We start from the raw sequence: 17247 nt of genomic DNA, 5'->3' as shown, positions 1-17247 counted from the left end.
TTGGACTTAGATAATTCACTAAAATTATCAGTTTTCCACACTTTTTTTCGTCATGCTTGAAGATATTGATTTGATAATTGGTATATAGTTTACACCATGACAAGTTATAGATCAAGTAAGCATTTTGTTCCAGTACAATGAATTTTTAAACATAGGGGACTATGTATTGCCATGCAATACTCTCAGAATGCTTGTTATCATTAAAATTAGGAACATATGGTTTAGGGGTTAGGAATCAGAACAGTTTCTGATACAACTATCAATTTATGATTAAAAGGGGATTAGGCATGACACCCAGAGACAAACCCTAAAGTGCACTTGAAATGCTTGGCAAAAAAGGATTTATATGGTTTGGGTGTAGGCATGATAATGTGCCCAAAATTCATCATTTGATCTTCCTGTTTAATATTTGGAATGTATTTTCAATATGAGGGACTAATTTAGTGGACTAAATCATACATCTCCTTTTCATCTATAGGTCTGATACCAGAAAGGCACAACAAAGACATTTCTGTTGGTGTTTTGTGATAGAGCAGTTACTCAATATTAAAACTTTGCAGCAATTTATTTTTATGCCCCTACCCTACAGGGGCATTAAATGTTGCCCTTGACAGTCCTTCTTTCAGTCCTATTTTTGTTTCCGCACTCTAACTTATGTTTTCCTCATCCAAATTTTATTAACCTCATATACAATGCACAGAACCAAAACTTACAGACTGAGTTCGAATTTAGGCAGTGAGTAACTTACCGTTCTAGAGTTATGCCCCTTTATAAATTGGAAAATTGCAATTTGTTTCATTTCTGCACTCTAACTTAAGTTTGCCTCATCCAAATTTTATAAAACTTGTATACAATGCTAAGAACTACAACATGCAGACAGACTTTCAATTTTGGAAGTATGTCATTAACAGTTTAGAGTTATGCACCTTTTTAACTTGAAAAATTGAAGAGCTTGAGCAGGGGCATTCGTGTCCTCAGACACATTTTTCTTTTATTTTTCCAATCATTCATTCTTTTAAAGGAATCTACAAATTGTAGAGTTGTCCACATTAAACTACACATGGTCTTATGGTCTTAATAAATCTCTAACCTAAATACCATTAGTCTATGTAAAAAAATAAAAGTTAAGGCATTAACAAGAATGTATAACAACAAAAAGAACCAGAAGATCTCCACATGACAAATATCAAAAGCTAATGTCAATAGAAATGAAAATTATGGCCAAAAACTAAAATGTCCCAAAAAATCAATTGTTTTACCTTGAGGTCAAGGTCAGATTTCATCTGCATTTGAAAGTGACACATTGTCTTCAGATGACAAACCATCATGTCAAATATCAAATGGCCAGGTCAAAGGATAATTACCAGGAAGTTTATATGGCCTGGACAAATAAAATCCCCCCTCAAAAGAAAATTAATAAATGAACAAGCACAAGAAACTAGACAAAAGATGCCCTTGTATACATGAATATAATTCAGTAACCATTAGATTTAGTAAACAGTATTGATAAAGTACAGATTGAATTGGCTTGAAAGGTTGTGTTGTATAGTGATGATATATTCCATGACAATTTACATTACAAAATGAACATGGTAAATAATAATGTTTTTTTTAATGTGGGTCTACCGGTAATGTTCAAACATTTACTGAAAACTATACAACTACTCCAATAGTTGGGCTATATTGCAATCACCTAATCTGTTGGTCTGTCCATTTAATACAAAATTTTTGACACTTTTCTCAGGTACCACAGAACAGAATCACTTCATATTTGGTCAGCAGCTTGGCAGTGTGACCACTTTTTGGATCTGTTAGTTACCTACTTCCTGTTTGCCAATACTTTGAGTTTTTTCTAAATATGGAATGAAATTAAATATTTTCTTCACATTTTTGTTAGTACTTACCAAACAGAATTTTATCATATTTGGTCAGAAGCTTAACAGTAAAGAGTAAATTGTTTAGCAGTATTAGGATATGTCCCACATACTTCATGTTTTCCAATACTTTGAAATATGAGTGGGGGTACTCTTAGCTTAACATGTCCAACTTCTTCTATTTATCAAGTCATCATAAATGCTCATTGTTGAAGGCTACATGACATATAGTTGCTAGCTTCTATATTTTTTGGACTCTGGAGGATAGTTGACTCATTGGCAAGCATACCACATCTCCTCATTTTATTAAGTTCTCTTTATACTGCAAGGCATAAAACTGTTCGAAAGGAAAAGTTTTGGGAAAAAAAAAAAACAATTATGAACTGAAAGAGAACTTAAAACATCTGTGAACTTTTTTTTCTTGAGCAATTTTTCATGACCTCATAGATCAAACTCTACATAAACACAATACCAATGTCACAAACAAGGTTTTATAAGGTCAGCACCTGCATAAAGCCAAAGTTTATATGGTCCAAGCATTTTATCATTATAAAAAAATATGAAATATCGAATACTGAAGAAATACCAGCAAGTGTCCGATTTTTTATAGCAAAAAAACATTACACTTGTACATGAAAATTCATTTATTTCCACCAATGATTCCATTTTATAATAGTTAACAACTTTTACAATATATATATATATATATGTCAATGCAATTTATTTCATGATTAACACTAGCTGCTGAAATCCCTGAAAGAAATTTTTTAAAATTTGCCATCATATACGATGACAAAGTACTTCTCCAAATTCTTCTAAACGTTTCTGTCTGTATTTTGTGCCATTTCATTTGTAGCTATTCTGTCTATAAACTGATATTATGAGCACAAATATAAGTTTGAACACATTTGGTATATCACAGGTAGGATTTCTTTGTTAAACTTTAAAAGTCTGTGTTTTAAACAAGTCTAAGGTAACACTACTTAAGAATGCTGGTATAGATTTGTGTTTAGACAGATATAAGTCTATGCTTTCTTCTAAATTCTCTGTAAAATCTGTAGATAATAGCTGCATATCATTTTTCTCACCTTGCTGAAAAAGTTGTGATTGAAATTAGAGCTAGTTATAAAATTTAATAATGATATTGTGAGCACAACTATAAGTCTAAGCCCATTTGGAATATAACAAGTAGGATTTCTTTGTTAAACTTTAATTTTTAAAATTCAATAATGATATAAAACTGTTAATAGTAACATAGCAATATATCTTCTGTGATCTGCTTATTAATCCAAAACAATAATGTGATTATCCAGCTATCAACCATATCAAGATATTTTGTACAAACAATATATCTACTACCTGTATATGACAGATAAAAGCAATATAAGTAAATTGTAGGAAATTATCAAATTGATTTGTATTCACTACACAATGAAGAAAACCTCTATATGCCTCACTTTTCCTCTTGCTCAAAATTTTCATAAAAATAAAATGTATATTTTTCTGACAATAAACATATATTGTGTTTTTATACAGGATCTCATATCACTGTCTGAGTAACATATATCAGGAATTTTTCACACATATCTAGTTTTCGTGGTAGAAATTTACCATACACAAACATTAAGTGTTCGCTTACATACATTGTACAAGACCATGACACATGAATAATTAACATAGTGAAGCTTTAAGTGTTCCATTAAAGGCCCAAACTGCAAACGAAAACTGCCTACATTTATCCTACTAAGGTAAAATCTTACCTGAAATATAAAGAAATCGTCCCTTGATTCAGCGTACATACTGGTTACTTTGTATTGATTTGTATAATGGAAGTCTATTTTATATCCTGTTAACTGATAACACACTTCACGAAATTCCTGACTTTTCTTAGAAAATGCTTCCATTAACCTCTTGTTCTTTAATTCTTCTTTTGTTAGTTGAGCTTTTATTTCTACAAAAATTTTAATTAAATAATATAGTATTTAAAGGAGGAAGAAGCCTGAAATAAAATATGTGTTTAATATGCAAAAAATGGTTTGTATAAAAGAGTGAAGAATGTTTCTTTGTACATAAATATATTGTATCTAGGATAGTAGTACGTACATCTCACAATGAATAAAATTTTCTATTATGTCGTCCCCATTATTTTGTGGGCTGCAACAAAGTTGGGATTTGATCAGCTGATGATTGTGATGTAGAATAAAGACAAAACTTTTGAGCTTAAGTATATGCATCTTGAAAAAAGTTGATAAAGGGCTGCTACTTAAATGATTCATTTTGAAAATAAAAATGAAGTGCACATGTTTATATCATAGCAAGAATACCAAATATGAAATAGATGAGTCAATAGATAAAAGACTAGTTACTGATTAAGGGTTTCAACATATGGGTAAGAGAGATCCAGTATAAGTGGGGGTATGACCAATTATGATTTATAACAAAGTCATCTATCAAACAAGAACCATACCATCAACCTCTTTGCTACAAGAAGGTTCAGATAATCTTTTCTGAACTTGTTCTGTTACATCCATTGCTTGACCTCCTGATTCCTCAAGGACTCTAATTCTCTCTTTCAATGTTTCATTTTCTTCTCTTAATCTTTGTAATTCTGCAGCTCTTTGTTTTGCTGCCATAGCAACTGGATTCATTTCAAAATGTATAACTTTTGTTTTGGTTGGATCATAGTCTCCCTATAATTAAGGTAAAAAATTCTATGTTTGAAACTGTAAAGAAGGTATCAGGCAAGGTTTAAAAGCAATTTTATGCAGATTGGTATACAATCTGAATACAAATTTATGAACAAAAAGGTTAGCGTGACTCAGTTGCTACAGGAATAGTAAAATTTCAGTGAAATCACAGCATACTGTATTTTTTTTATATTTTCATGTGTACTTATTTTCATGAATTAGGTATTGCTATGACATGAAATTGCATCTATAAAGTTTCGCTGTATTTCAAAAATATCAACACACAAGTCTTTTTGTGTGCTAAGTGAATTTCAGATGATACTTTGATATTCTAGTATAGTCAAAACTTATCTAGTTCTCAGATACTATTTACTTGATTAAAATAAAGGTAAAAGTAATTTTCATTTGATACCTGTAAATGTCTTTGTTCAATTCTTGTTTCTAATATATATCTCTGTTCTTCACTTTTTTCAAGTTCTTTTTCTAAAACTGATATTCTTTCTCTAAAAGCATAAAATATTTCTACATTTAATGGAAAAATAAAAGCGTAGCCAACTACCAAATGGATTAACATGTACAGTAAGCATTACTAATCAAGGTACACAGCAGCTCTTCAATCAATATTTTGTTTGATATCCCAAATAAATCTGGAATCATACAAGTGATTTCGAATTAATCTAAATTGGTCTGTATTTTGCCTTAGTAAATATTAAATAAACTTATGATATAAGCCTTCAATAATATATCCAGTATTTGAAGTTTTCAGCAAAATTCATCCATATTAGAAAAACAAGGAGGTGTGGTATGTTTGCCAATGAGACAACTATCCACCAGAGTTCATATGAAGTGGATATAAGCAATAATAGGCCACCATACAGCCTTCATCAATGAGAAAACCCCATATTGTATATTCCGCTATAAAAGGCCTTGATATGAAAAATGTGAATCAATTCAAACAAGAAAACTAAAGGCCTAATTTATAACAAAACAATTTACAAAAATCAAAACTGACAGACATAACCCAACAACACCCAATGAACTACAGGCTCCTGACTTGGGACAGGCACATAAAGAATCTTTTTCAGAAGATCGGTTACTTGATCCAAAATACAATGTCTTGAAATTTATTTTATTTTTGAGTGCTGTGACCTTATAGGGTTTTCATATTCAAAAGGGTTTTTCTAAAGATCTGATTTATCTTGATAATATTCACATAAATGAAATGTTTTTTGCATATATATATATATATATATATGTCTTTGTTTATTCATAATGAGTATATGATCAAATTTGATGAATTCAATTTGAATGGATCAATGGTCACAGTAGCTTCAAGCAGACTCAAATCCTTTTCATACAACCTTTTCCAGGCCAGAAACAACAATTTTTTTTATCTAGCTATATTGCCAAGCAGTTGCATTATATTCATGCAGTTTGTCATGTGTCTTCTTAGTAAAATCTTGACTTTAGATTTATTATTTATTTATTGCTTTACGTCCAGTGGCAAATAATTCATGCATGTTTAGGTCACTAAATCTTAGAACTTTCAGTTTATTACAGTCTTTCAGGACCAAAAAGGCACAAATTATACATCAGGTGCTTATTTTTCATAATGCTCTGGTCACAATCAAAATAATGCAATTCATATTGCTGAGTTTATAATGAAGTACTTCAAATTGACTCCCTTCATGTAAAAAACAACAGATGATATCAATATAACCATACCTAAGCTGTAAGATAGTTTTCTTATCAACTTCTGACTGAGCTGGAACAACAGGAACATACGTCTGAAATAAAAAGAACAGATTAGTGAAGATTTCTTATGAATTTTTACATAACAAACTACTATGACAAGATAGTATTTCAAGTGGATTTCCAGTTTATAACCCTGTGACCAATCATGATGTTAGTGTTATGTATGAAAACAATACAAGATTGGAACACACTGACACACATCAATGCATGGACCAATAATTCATAATCATGAATGACACCACAGATGTGACAGATACAAATTTCAATACCTGTAACATCTATGAAGAGGTAAACAAAGATGTTCACAGAAAATTGAAGCACTGAAATTTTATTGCAATCAATCAATCAATCACAGTAAACTTGTAATATGTGTATTTCATTTTGTTATAATAACTTATTCATAATTTTTCTTAATGAAAAGGTCAAAACTAGATTCTCAGAGGAACCTGTGTTACTCAACTGGTACCTATAACTTTTAATTAATTATAGATTGATTTATTTAGAGATAATCCTTTGGTCAACATCCGAAATAATTAATAAAGACTTTGTCTTAATAGGTTCTGTGCATTTTTTAATTTCAAGGACACCGACCAGTATTGGTTTTTATACCCTAATGACCACATTTGCTGTTGGAAAGTACAACAAGGAACATGCTTGCTATTGGCAGTCTAAGAGTTGTCTGACCCAATTTCACTAGCCAAAATAAAAGCTGAACTAATAATTTTCTTATCATTGAGAATAGAGTACAAAATAAGAATACAATATAATGTACCATTTTTCTAACTTACTTGTGGATTATCCATCCTTTGAGCCCCATTTTGTGAGAAGGCTTTCTGAAGGTCACCTTCTAATTGATCCACCTGTTTCCGATAGTTTTCTATCGTTTCCTCTAAATGTTGTATCCTAGATGAAGCATGTTTGGCTACATTCACTGTCATTTCACTTTCATAAGAATCTAGAATATTTTTAAAACCATCTCTTTCCTACAATTAAAAAAGTGAACAAATTACAATATCTAATAGCAAACTGAAATATGCTGACTGTACCGTACGGGTTTGCTCATTGTTGAAAGCTGAGCTGTATTTGAATAACAAGATCTGGCAGTCTAAATAAAATTACTGTTATCACTACATCAATTTATCACATTTTGTGACTGTAAGCCAAGCTATCTGGACCATGTGTGGTATGTCTTTGTTTGTAGGTATATTTCCTTAGAGGAGTTTGTTGTTAGTGGTTGGTGTGGTCTGATAAAATGTCCAATATTTTTTGGTAATTCCCTTTTAAATACTGATTTCATTTTGATGTTTTTAATTTAGGATTACCATACATCCATCTTTTTATTCCAAAAAAGTTTTCTTTTTAAGTTCTACCCAAACCAATCCTTTCTACCACTAATTAACATCATGATTTCATTTTCAATTTAAAACTGTTATTTCCATTTTATGAAAAATACAAATATTTCTAACAAGACATGTTGATGATGGTTCAGGACAACAACTAAATGCTTCTTTTCTAAATATCAAGAAACTCTGATTTGCAGCTGCTGAAAACACAAATTTGTAATGGAAAGATAGGCATACAGGATGACTGATTGGCAGATAATGCTTAGCCAGTATACCTACCCACTGTTTTGGAGAAGGGGTATAATAAGTAAACTCAATTACCTTTGTAACAAATAAAAGTTTTCTCTGTAATCGTTTTATCAGATCTGCATTCTGTTCCACCTTAGACTTTTCTTTCTGTAATTCAGTTACAGTTGTTTCTAATTTCTGTTGACTACTATTCAGATGTTCTTCTAAACTGTGTATTCTGTCAACATTTTATGTAATACGAAATATATTTTTCTAGCATTTGTTCATTCTAATGATTTGTGCTTATTCCTAAGTGATAAACATATATGTTAAGTTTTGCAGCATATTAAAAATTATCTAGTGTAATAATGTGGGTTACCTGTATACATCCCAATGTACTTTAACAAATGATTAAAAGTTAAATGCAAAATACTAAATTGATTTCTTTTTTTTGTCCAAATCACAATATTATATCTAATATAATTAATCAAACTGTCATTGAAGTGAAAAATAAATTTCAATTAAAAACTTGAAGTGCCAGTAATGTTTTTATTGCACCTGAAGGACTTTAAACTAATATGAAACACTGAATTCCTCCAAAAGCAGGTTAAAATGCACCAGAGAAAATAACTCCAATGAAAAAACTGATGTGAGGTGTAGGTTAGTGTGACTTTCTTTTGTCAGATTTTCCTTACACCAAGTTATATGATTTGGGTCCATTACTATACAAGAAATGAGCTAAAAAAACATGAAAAAAATCACTGAAGTATGAAATGAAAGTCAGTGACATATATATGGTCAGATTACTCCACTGAATTATATGATAGAAGTTGACTTAGTATTTGAGAACTTAAGACCTGTCACTGAAGCTTGAAAACTGGTCAGTTGTATACTCTCCTAAATGTATCATTACACCAAATTATATGTGATAGGTCATCCTGGATCTAAAAATAAAACTTGGGACATAAAATTTTATCTCATTCAATAAAAGAACATAGTTCCAATGTATATATGGAAGTTTTTAACGACCTTGACTGGCTATACAGCCCTTGCACGGTCAATACTAGTTCCAATGTCTCCCGTGTTGCACATATTATATGGTATTGTGTCTGTTTGCTCCCATTACACTTTCGCACCCTACACATTCGGCCCCTGCATTCGTTCGCACCCAATTTCTATTCAAATACAGGTTAAATTATTATATGTTTTTTAAATGTATATATCAAAGTATTTATATTTTCAAAAATAAAAATTCATAAATTTTTTAAATGAAATATCGTTTTGTGAGTAGTTGATTAAATGTAAATATGGTATTTACAAAGCTATTTTGGTATTATTGTTATATGTTTGAAAATCATGATTATTGTTATTGATTTGGACCTACTAAACATGTGCTTTGTGGCCCAGTTTTTGTATTATTTGTTATTGTAGTGGCAATGTGGTTGTGACGAGTTTATAGCCGTTCGGTATCTTTTCCCTTTCTTTTACAAGTCTTGGATGAATGAACTTGGACTTTGATCATCATGACAATATTCTTATTCATTTCGACAAAATAATTAACAAAACACTTCAGAAAACCTGTTGTGAACATGTTGGGTGCGAACGTGTAGGGTGCAAACATGAAAGGGGCGAACATGAATTTTGGGCGAACAGACCTGATTCATATTATATGTCCAAGGGCAAAAACTAATAAAAAAATTTTCTTTTTTTAGTTCTTTAAAACTTTTTATATTTATCTTAGAGAATTGAAGGCTTCAGAGCAAATGAAATTCAATTTCCAATGTAATTAATAATTCCAAGGGGCATAACTCTTTTATATATAGTTAATTGGCACTGATTTTCGAACTTGTCTGAGACATTGCTGATAGAAAATTATGATAGAAGTTTCATAAAAATTCGTAAGTGGTTCCGTGGAACCCAGTGTCTCGCCTTCTATTGCTGCTGTCAGTGTAAAAGTGTAATTTTGACTTTAAAAAGTGAGTCCATTAATCAGTAAAATACAGAAATTTTAAAAAATAAAATGAAAAATTTTTTTTAGATGCTGTTTCTTGGTATTGAAGATTAGCTTCTGTCTAAGTTTCATAACAATTGATGAAGGTTTACAAATTTATCGTGTAAAAAAATTTAATACAAGACTGGCTGTAAATGTTAACTGTAAAAATCTTAAGTCTATCTATAAGAAAAAAACTGAAAATGAACAAAATACATTTTCAAAAGTTTGCTTCAGACATTATCTCTTTATCATAAAAAAGCTTCTGCCAAAGTTTCATAAAATTCCTATAAGGTTTGACAAAGTAATTGACCTGTAACAAACTTTAATCCCAGATTGTATCAACTCGGTAACTATAAAAAAAACTAAGTCCATTTATAAATGAGAAAAATACACGAAAATGAAAATAAATAGTTTCAAAATTTTGTTCTGGTACTCTATTTTGGTCATTTTCAAGCTTCTGTCCAGATTTCATAAAATTCCTATAAGGTTTGACAAAGTTATTGATGACTGAAAAACTTTAACCTCAGACTGAATCTGAATGTTTACTTGTAATTTTAATCTGAATGTTTATTTGTAATTTTAATCTGAATTTTTATTTGTAAAAAAAATTAAGTCCATTTATCAGTAAAATATGGAAAAATAAAAAATAAATATATTCAAAATTTCGCTCTTGATACTGTATTTTGGTGATAAACAAGCTTCTGTCCAAATTTCCTAAAATCCCATGAAGGTTTGGCAAAGTTATTAATATCTAAAAAACTTTAACCACAGACTGAACCTAAATGTTGATGCCACCGACGCAGGAATATAGGATCGCTATGTATCGCTTTTGCGACATAAATGTTGCAGGCTCAACAAAAATCTGGCACGGATTGTACACATGAGAGCGCTAACAAGACAGGATTGACGGATGGACGGACAGACAGTATTTCTATGTCCCCTGCAACGTGTCATGCTAGGGACAATAAAGCATGAAATCTATAAAAGTGTGACCACTTTTTGATGGAAGGATGGTATACTTTCGAGGATATGATTGTAGGTCATTATGCTTCTGAGATCTAAAACTCTAACAAATACCAAATAACCACAGATATAAAAGCAGGAAATTTATGTGTGAGTGACCAATTTTTGGATATAAGCTATTATAATCCCCTAAAACAATTTCTCAAATTAAACTGACTACCATGATTGTTTGTCACTTTATATCTAGGAACTGAACTCTGAATGTAATCAACTCTGTTGCAGGAACTTCATTACAAATAAATGGAATGTTATTTTGATCTCATGAAAAGACTCAACAATGATTACTAGAAATCTATTTCACTATATCTATGGACAAAATTGAAACCATAAAAATCAATACTACTTATGTAACGTTTAACTTTTTCATTATACCATCTTAATTCTGTTCTTAAAAACCACATTAATGCTGTCAGAATCCATCCCAGATTTTCGTAAATCAAATTTAATTTTATTCTTTAAAACATTTTCCAATATTCTAAGCAGGTTTAAGTAAAATTCTAAAAGGAAAAATAAATGAAAATCCTCTCTCAGTAATTTTAAACATTTTCTGTGGAAGAAGGATAAAATTCTGCAAATTAATTCATGTGGCTTAAATGATCACACCTGCTCTGCAGTTGTCCTTGTCTTTCTAACATAACAGCTTCAGATTCCTGCAGACATGTCAGTCTCTTTGCCAACTGTGATGGAGATCTATAAATAACAACTAAATCTTAAACAATGTATCTTTATGCTGTGTTAGGTGTTAAATATATGTTGCGACATAATGATTATACATAAAGAAAAAAGTATAAGAATTATCCTTAAAATATTTCTTATTCAGTCAATATACTTTATATTGATAAAAGTGTATAATTCAACTGTTGAGTGATCATTGTGTCTTTTTTGCCAATTACCTGGTAATATTGGTTCACTTATTTAAGTTTGAAATGTGACTAAAATGATTCAATTACTTTTTTCAGTATTGAAATTAAGTACACAAATTGGCTTGGTAATTGCAAAAGATAGTGCTGTTTGCTATATACATGATGCTGCTGTATGAAATCTACTGTGAAATACAGTGGTAAATACATGAGTGCAATAAGCATGATTTATGTATCAACAGATTGTTTATCTAATTTCAATGGCAAAACCAAAGGAATATGACAACACATTCTGTTCCACAATCTGACACATTGAAAACTTTTTATATTTAAGTGATCTGTAAATAAATCTACTAGCATTTCTTATCATTGATACTTTGTGCTCCATGTGTATGATTATTACCACTAAATATATATATGATATACTACTTGCATGATAAATTACAGCATTGAAATTTACATATACTGGTTCTGTTATACAACTTTCCAATTCAAAATATTTCTTTTGCCTCAGAAATTTTCTAATAAATGTTTTAGAGGAATCCACATCTAGTTTTTTGTGTTTATGAATGAAGTTTAAGTAACTTACCTGCCATCCTTTTCCACCTGTTCCCATTTCTGTAGTTTTGATTTCAGTGCCTTAAATACAAAACATTTAGCTTGAGATAAAAAACACTATTTTTATGTAAAGTATTAAAAACAGACTGACCATAAAGTGAAAATTGAACTTGCCCATCATTTAAAAGTAGATAATAATGCTCAATTGTAAGATCCTAAATAACAAAAAAATAAATGTAGATTCAAGTTCAAAACAAAATGACATAATCAAATGAAGTAATCATATATTTTGCCATTTTGAAGGAAAGTAACTCTGGAATGGTAATGACCTTCATTTCATGGTAGGTAGTAATTTTGGAAGTTATAAGGTCTTACTCAATAGCCATTTAATTTTCATCCAGAAAGCTATTTTACCATTTTGAGGCAAGTCAGTGAGGATAATCAATCAAAGCATACGGGTGTTTAGTGGATACCTATTTTTCGTGGATTGAGAACAAGTTGTAATTTTCAGGATATTTGATTTTGTGATTCTGCCAAAGTTTCCATACAGACCCATAGAAAATTTGTACTTCGTTGGACATTTAAATTCATTGTTTACCTATACCCAGGAAATCCACAAAAATCGTTATTCCACAAATAATAATGAATCCACAGTATTTGAAAACAAACCAGATTCTCTGTATCTAAATGAGCTGCATCAGTGTATATCTTCTCAGCTCTTTCCAACTTTCTTTCTAAACTTTCAGCTTTCTCTTTTAACAACATATTGTTCTCTTGAATCTCTCTAAAAAAATTCAAAGTAATCTGTATCTTACTTCTATTAATATCACAATTATAAATTTGTGATAAAACATGGAGTGGCATGTAATTTGTGTTAAGTATACTGGTACTTGTTCAAAGAATCACCAAACAGAAAGTGGCTACATCACATATTAAAAATTACTTAATATGGTATAACTCAAGCATATTATGAAAAAGAAGATCTGGTTATATGACACTGAGACAGAAACCCAACAACACAAAGTAGTAAAAGAGATCTTGAGGTCCACACAGCATGTTCAACTACTGTGTATTCATTTATTTTCGTGGGTTCCAATTTTCGTGGATTAAGGAAAACTTGCATTTTCGTGGATATCTTATTTCATTGCTTTGACGAAGTCTGCATACAAGCCTATAGGAAATTTGTCATTCTTTGAACATTTAATTTCTTGATTCACCTTTACCCACGAAGTCCACGAAAATTGGTATCCAACAAATAATAATGATTCAACAGTATATACAGGTGCCTATTTGGTGTTTCAAGCTCTTCATATCAAATCTAACATCATTCCCTTTCACTTGACCCAAGCATATTTCATGTTAAGCTGGATTAGTAAATTTACACAATATAAGCAAACAGGAAATGGCTCTAGGGAAGACTTGCATATTGATTACAAAGCACAAAATGGCCTGTTGTAAACCTAAAATTCCACCCTTAAACAACATACCCCTCTTTTCTCAGTATCAATTCAAATATTTTGCCCTTCATCCCACTTGACCTACTTCGCAAAACTTACCCATCTGATTTATTGTTTAACTTGTTAAAAATAGTTATGAACTGAATAGCATAGAGCTAAGACAATCAGATTCTCCTTCTAACCTGTAAGTTATTAAACAAGAGTGCATACAGTGAAATGTCTCGCCTGCTTTACTGTCTGACCATTGATTTTTGTTGAAAGTCTTAAAGATAAAGGTTTTACTAAAAGCATCACATAAACTTAACATTTTTAAAGATATATGAGAATGAGGTTAAGGTCAGATAAATCCTGTCAGACAGACATATACACCTATTGCTTATGGTAATTGAAAAACAGACCAAAACACAAAAACTTAACATTAACCAATGAACCATGAAAATGGGGTCAAGGTCAGATTATACGTGCCAGACAGACATGTACACCTTACAGTTAGTCCATACACCAAATATAGCTGACCTATTACTATTAGTATTTAAAAAACAGACCAAAACACAAATCTTAACATTGACCAATGAACCATGAAAATGAGGCCAAGGTCAGATGATACCTGCCAGACAGACATGTACACCTTACAATCATTCCATACACAAAATATAGTTGACCTATTGCTGATAGTACTTGAAAAACAGACCAAAATACATAAACTTAACATTAACCAATGAACCATGAAAATGGGGTCAAGGTCAGATTATATGTGCCAGACAGACATGTACACCTTACAGTTAGTCCATACACCAAATATAGCTGACCTATTACTATTAGTATTTAAAAAACAGACCAAAACACAAATCTTAACATTGACCAATGAACCATGAAAATGAGGCCAAGGTCAGATGATACCTGCCAGACAGACATGTACACCTTACAATCATTCCATACACAAAATATAGTTGACCTATTGCTGATAGTACTTGAAAAACAGACCAAAATACAAAAACTTAACATTGACCAATGAACCATGAAAATGAGGTCAAGGTCAGATGAAACCTGCCAGACTGACATTTACCCATTACAATCTTTCCATACATCACATATAGTTGATCTACTGCTTATAGTATTTGATAAACAGACCTAGTTATGTAACTTTAACCTTGATCACTGATCCATGAAATGAGGTTGCGGTCAGGTGAACCCTGTCTGGCGGACATGTAGATGTTTCAAGGAACCCATATACCAAATATAGTTATCCTATTACTCATAATAATTGAGAAATTCACATGACAAAAAAACTATAATTTTTTTTCAAGCAGTCGCTGAACAATGAAAATGAGGTAAAGGACAATGGACATATGACAGGCAGAAACTTCGTAACATAAGGTATCTGTATACAAGATATGAAGCATCCAGGTCTTCTACCTTCTGAAATATAAAGCTTTATACAAATAGTTTACGCCACTGCCGCGGCTGGATAGTAATATCTAAATGTTGTATACTGCAACTTTTGTCGCAGGCAAGACAAAAAATCACATTAAAACTAGCTATTAAAGTACTATTTTCAAATAAGTCAAATATAAAGTATCATGCAAATTGTCAACAAACTGTTTTATTTATCATATAAATTTGTTATAGAAATACAAAATACACTAAAAACTTCCTAAACCGGTTAAAGTTTCTACTAATTTCCAAAAATTGTCAGGTACAAACATCAATTTAAAGCTAGGAAAAGGCTTGTTCCAGTGAAGTTCAAGGAATAACCTTTGACCCAACATTCATTAGGGGCATTTGACATAGAGTCTGAAGCCAAATCAAATTTATGAAATTCAAAACTATATTTACCTTAATTGAGCATTTTGTTCTCTTAATTTCTTTACTTCTTTTTCTATACCTGGAAACAATGTTAACTGACTTTTCATTGCCTTGGTAACAATGGCATCCTCTTCCATTCGAGTACATTTTGTCTCTAATTCCTGAAATATTGAAAATAATACTCGCACTAGAGTTCTTCTACAAAATTATATTCAACAAAAGTTTGGTTAGTTTGCAATCAAATTTTAAACAATTAAAACTTACATTTCCATCATTTGTCTGCAAGAGTCAATTGCAATTGTAAAGTTACAAAAAACAAGTACTACTCCTCTGGAAGGGGTTAATTTTTATCAAAATACTATTTTCAAGTCAAGTTCTAGTGTTATGACATGACTTAATAAAGTGCTAAAGAACATTCCAAAGAAATAATTTTCTACACTGATAATTTATCCTATTTATTGAGGATAAGAACTGTTAACTATTGGCTCTTCATTGCAGAAAATCAGTGCTCCTCTCCAGGAAAGAGAACTAACTTGTATTCTATTGTATTTCTAAGCTATTTCAAGATCAAACAACTTATAATAAAAATTCGTAAGGGTTCCGCGGAACCCAGTGTCTCGCCTACTTTTGCTGTTAATCGCAGGCTCAACAAAAATGATGAAAAAAAAATCAATAAAAATATTCCTTTAGATACTATCTTTTGATTGTAAGAAGCTTCTGTCAAAGTGTGGTATAAATCCAGGATAGTTTAAGAAATTTATTAAAATTTTAAAAACTTTAACTGCAGACTGTATTTAATGTTAACTGGAAGAAAAACTAAGTCCATTTATAAGTAAAATACGGATAAACAGGTACAAAATTTTAACAAAATTTCCTTCTAGATACTAGCTTTTGATCATAAACAAGCTTCTGTCCAAGTTTGGTACAAATCCAGGATAGTTTAAGAAAGTAATTAAAATTTTAAAAACTTTAACCACAGAGTGAATGTATTGTTTCCTGGCAGAAAAACTAAGTCCATTTATAAGTAAAATAAGGAAAAAATGAAATTTTTTTTTTAACAAATTTACTTCTGGATACTATCTTATGATCATAAACAAGCTTCTGTTCAAGTTTGGTACAAATTCAGGATAGTTTAAGAAATTTATTAAAATTTTAAAAACTTTAACCACAGAGTGAATGTAATGTTTCCCGGCAGAAAAACTAAGTCCATTTATAAGTAAAATACGGAAAAAATTAAAAAAAATTTGAACAAATTTACTTCTGGATACTATCTTATGATCATAAACAAGCTTCTGTCCAAGTTTGGTACAAATCCAGGATAGTTTAAGAAAGTTATTAAAATTTTAAAAACTTTAACCACAGAGTGAATGTAATGTTTCCCGGCAGAAAAACTAAGTCCATTTACAAGTAAAATACGGAAAAACAGGAATTTTATTTTTACAAAATTTACTTCTGGATACTATCTTATGATCATAAACAAGCTTCTGTCCAAGTTTGGTAGAAATCCAGTATAGTTTAAGAAAGTTATTAAAATTTCAAAAACTTTAACCACAGAGTGAATATTTGTGGACGCCGCCGACGACGACGACGCCGACAGAATGTAGGATCGCTATGTCTCGCTTTTTCGACTAAAGTCGAAGGCTCGACAAAAATCTGACTATAT

The 17247-nt window shown here is 30.8% G+C and overlaps 1 protein-coding gene across 1 annotated transcript in view; it reads right to left on the bottom strand.

The window, feature by feature from the left end:
- Nucleotides 1–2500: 2500 nt before the first annotated feature.
- Nucleotides 2501–17247, bottom strand: part of LOC127708478 (mitotic spindle assembly checkpoint protein MAD1-like) — a 28089-nt gene continuing 13342 nt past the window's right edge. The window contains exons 7-17 of the mRNA XM_052213353.1: nucleotides 15615–15745; nucleotides 12991–13105; nucleotides 12353–12402; nucleotides 11507–11593; nucleotides 7981–8125; nucleotides 7105–7299; nucleotides 6287–6348; nucleotides 4974–5064; nucleotides 4342–4564; nucleotides 3635–3825; nucleotides 2501–2966 (exon numbers count right to left, since the gene is read on the bottom strand). Of these exons, the coding sequence (XP_052069313.1) occupies nucleotides 2811–2966; nucleotides 3635–3825; nucleotides 4342–4564; nucleotides 4974–5064; nucleotides 6287–6348; nucleotides 7105–7299; nucleotides 7981–8125; nucleotides 11507–11593; nucleotides 12353–12402; nucleotides 12991–13105; nucleotides 15615–15745 (1446 nt within the window). The 3' untranslated portion in view covers nucleotides 2501–2810. The remainder of the gene's footprint in view (nucleotides 2967–3634; nucleotides 3826–4341; nucleotides 4565–4973; nucleotides 5065–6286; nucleotides 6349–7104; nucleotides 7300–7980; nucleotides 8126–11506; nucleotides 11594–12352; nucleotides 12403–12990; nucleotides 13106–15614; nucleotides 15746–17247) is intronic.

This window comes from Mytilus californianus, unplaced genomic scaffold (assembly GCF_021869535.1).
Source record: "Mytilus californianus isolate M0D057914Y unplaced genomic scaffold, xbMytCali1.0.p SCAF_7, whole genome shotgun sequence".
Classification (NCBI taxonomy): Eukaryota; Metazoa; Mollusca; class Bivalvia; order Mytilida; family Mytilidae; genus Mytilus; species Mytilus californianus.
The sequence above is the reverse complement of the archived record's forward strand: the minus strand, read 5'-3'. Positions and strand labels throughout refer to the sequence as shown.